This window comes from Macrobrachium nipponense, chromosome 23, assembly GCF_015104395.2.
Source record: "Macrobrachium nipponense isolate FS-2020 chromosome 23, ASM1510439v2, whole genome shotgun sequence".
In the NCBI taxonomy this organism is placed as follows: domain Eukaryota; kingdom Metazoa; phylum Arthropoda; class Malacostraca; order Decapoda; family Palaemonidae; genus Macrobrachium; species Macrobrachium nipponense.
In genome coordinates, this window is record NC_061090.1 from 53692285 (window position 1) to 53695874 (window position 3590).

The 3590-nt window shown below is 37.3% G+C and overlaps 1 protein-coding gene across 1 annotated transcript in view; it reads left to right on the forward strand.

Annotated features, from left to right (window-relative positions):
• The first annotated feature begins 1366 nt into the window (after positions 1-1366).
• Positions 1367-3590, forward strand: part of LOC135200816 (troponin C, isotype gamma-like) — a 17367-nt gene continuing 15143 nt past the window's right edge. The window contains exon 1 of the mRNA XM_064229492.1: positions 1367-1498. Coding sequence (XP_064085562.1) covers positions 1496-1498 — 3 coding nt within the window. The 5' untranslated portion in view covers positions 1367-1495. The remainder of the gene's footprint in view (positions 1499-3590) is intronic.

Genomic DNA, 3590 nt, shown 5'->3' on the forward strand with positions numbered 1-3590 from the left:
GGCACTCGGAGATGAGGTCGGGCTAAAGATTAATCAGCTTTCGTATGGGTATTACTCTTGGATGTCACTGGAAGTTGATGAAGGACCAAGTAATCTGCGGAAGCCGGCAGAGGAAAAGAGAAGATTAAGAAAAGGAGAGAGAGAGAGAGAAGAGAGAGAGAGAGAGAGAGAACCGTGAATGACTTGGATGACTATGATATCATAGTTTATCTGTATAAGTTGAAATATAAACGCCGATCTTGACCCTGCATTTGATATTGACCTCCATAGGTGCTTTACTATAGCTTGTTTAAGTATAGCATGGTAAAAAGCCGCTATTCGAAAAGTAGAGAAGAATCTCTACAAGCGTAACGCTGCTGAAGTAGCGATTACTTTTAATGAAGTTGCTTGAGAGAGATGATGATAATAATAATATTATTATTATCATGATTATAAATATTATTATTATACATTATTATTATTATTATTATTATTATTATTATTATTATTATTATTTTATTATTAGAAGAAGAAGAAGAAGAAGAAAAGGATGAAATTCTTTGACTACTACTACAACTACTGTTGTTTCTAATGATTATAAAAATTATAATAATGATAATAAATAATAATGCTGATAATAATGACACTAATAATAATGCAACAACAAACTTGAAAATGAACGAGGCAAAAAGGAAGAGATGAAAAGAACATCCGAAAAAGGCAGGAAAGGAACAAGGAAGTTCAGAGGAATAATAATAATAATAAAAAAAGAGGTTTATTGGACACAAGCAGCTGTAATACCCAAGCGTGGGTGGAGGTAATACCCCTTGGGTGGATGGGTGAACTTGAGAAGGGGGCGCCCGGGGTGGGCGGGGATGGTTAGTGGTTGGGTGGGTGGGTGGGAGACATACCGGAGAAGGGTGTGGTGTAAGGGGGAGGTATGGGGGGGGGGTGGGGGGGGGGGGGTGTTGGGGAACCGTTCGAATACTAAGGAATGGCATAGAGATCGTGGCAGGGGATTCGTATGGCCCCCCTAAGAGGGAGATTATGGGTGGGGTGGGGGTGGAGGGGGTTGGCTTGTGGGCTGAATGAGAGAGAGAGAGAGAGAGAGAGAGGGAGAGAGAGAAGCTGAATGAAAATATTATAATGACATTCCAAGTACTCGAATTGCTGTGATGAACCCTGGGGAAATGTTTGGGGAAAATAAGACAGAGAGAGAGAGAGAGAGAGAGAGAGAGAGAGAGAGAGAGAGAGAGAGAGAGAGAACGTGACGGGGAAGGGGAAGTAGAGGAAGACCCAGCATAAAAGAAAAAAAAGAGGAATAAAAAAAAAAAAACGAAAGAGAGGAGGGAGTCAGAAGTCTCCAACGGCTGTAATATGACTGAGGTTTAAAAACTGGAGGAAGGGTTGACGCAGATTCACTGGTTCTTTTAACCCCAGTCCGTCGGCTTCACCCACAGCCGTCTCATAAACGCTTTCCCTGGACGTTATCCGGCTTTCTTACACAGCTTGCATCATGGTGAGTTGGATCCAAATTCTCCTTTTGGGTCGTCTGTTGAGGAGGCAAAGCTTGTTTATGGCCTTGTTCTCTCTCTCTCTCTCTCTCTCTCTCTCTCTCTCTCTCTCTCTCTCTCTCTCACTTTATTTATCTTCAGAGAACACATGAGAATCACTGGGAAAACTTTCAGAATTCATATTTGTTTGAGATTATTGGAAAATAGTTCCCTACCTGTTCATCTGTCAGTCTGCATATCTTTCCCGCTATTCAAAAGTGACCTCAGAGATCAAATATTTAAAATCTTTTGGAAATTTCGATTTTCAGCTTTACTTTGAGTTATGGCAAACAAAATATACCAAGAACGAATTGAAGAGTCTATCTAAGAGGCATCTTCTCCCAATTAGTCATCATCGCAAACTAATCAGATAACTCAGACAGAATCCTAATCAGTTAACTATTTATCGTCTTTATCTCCACGTCTGACGCAAGCAGTCTCCCTCTGGAGGAAAAAAAGGACGTCTTATTTTATCTCAAGATAGCGGACGAATCTTAACTTTTGACAATGTGGGCGTGTGACGTCAAAACCGACGGAAGTGAAGCACATATGTTGAATGTGAATGAAAGTTAGCAAAAACATGAAACAGCTAGAAATGTTGCGATGAGTAGTAGCAGTGGTAAAGTTAGCATAGGTGAAAAGATGGATCAGAGTGTCTTGAGATGGTCTGGTCATGCGGAAAGAACGCTGTACAAGCTGATTTAATATGGGAAAGGAGGGGATTTGATAATCATGAAGTTGCGAGTATGTGCAAGAAAGTGGTGAATGGAACAGTGTCAGAGAAAACGGATCATAATTATATAGGGGATAACTTGCTCTAGATGTCCAGATTCTCTCAGGAATCTCTTGAAACTTCAAAAATTTTTCTTTTGCTGTTTTCTTAAAATTGCTTTGTTCGAAACTTAAGCTTTTTTCTCCAAGAAGACTGGACTAGGTTCAATGAAGCTTTGTATTATAATACAGTGTATTATAACTATATATATCTTTATTTTGTCGTCTGGAAAATCGTTTTTCTGTTCAGCTTTTCATTTTGCATTTTAATATCTGAAAAGTGATGTTATGGTTTTTCCAACTGCAAAGCAAATGAATTTAGAGTTCGAACCTCTAAATTTCCTCACGAGAGAAGTTTCATTATTAGTTGTAGAAAAAGTGGTAAAACTTTGAAGCAAATCCCTTCAATCATAAGGTAGAAACAGTCATTCACTTTATAATGGGGCCTTATGGCGTCGGGCTACCCTTGAAGTGTACAATCTCTACTGAAAATATCAATTTAGAAAGACTATTAACCAACTGTTTGATTTAAAGCAAGTCATGAGTCCGTACATAAATAAATAAAAAAATAACTCGTGTTAGACGTGAATCATTTGTAGATTTAATTCAATAAATTATAACTAGATATCAAGCACTTTTCATACATTTCTGACTTCTTTATGCCTTTACTGAAATTTAAGTTTATTTTTCACTTTCTTTCTGATGTCTTAAGAGAGAGCTGGTGTGTACACCCCACCCATCTGCTCCTTTTTTAAAAATTTCTTCCTTTGTTTCCTTAACGTCAACAGATCTCATTTCCATAACAGTTCGAAGGTTCTTCTTCCTGTTTAATAATCTAGGATGCTCAGTCTTGCCATTGTTATATATTATCTTTCAGGGGAGATTCAGGCAGTATCCCTGTGTTGCTATCTCAGGGATTCCAATTTCCCTAGGATTCCCCATCTTTCATTATCCCTTTGTAACATTTAATTTGTTGGGAGTACTTACCTCTATTTACATAAATTGTCGCCTCACGACTACTTATTTTTCATATAGTACAATAATACTTATATCTCTGGAACTTCTAGCCAATTTTTCCCATATGCCATTGCTCATGTCACTAAGATTTCTCTTATCTTATCTCGTATGATAATACTTACCTCTTTATAACTACCCATTTGATATTTCACGCGACAGAAATGAACCTGATTTTGGTTTTCTATTTCAGAAGTAATATAATAATAATGATAATAATAATAATAATAATAATAATAATAATAATAATAATAATAATAATAATAAAATAAT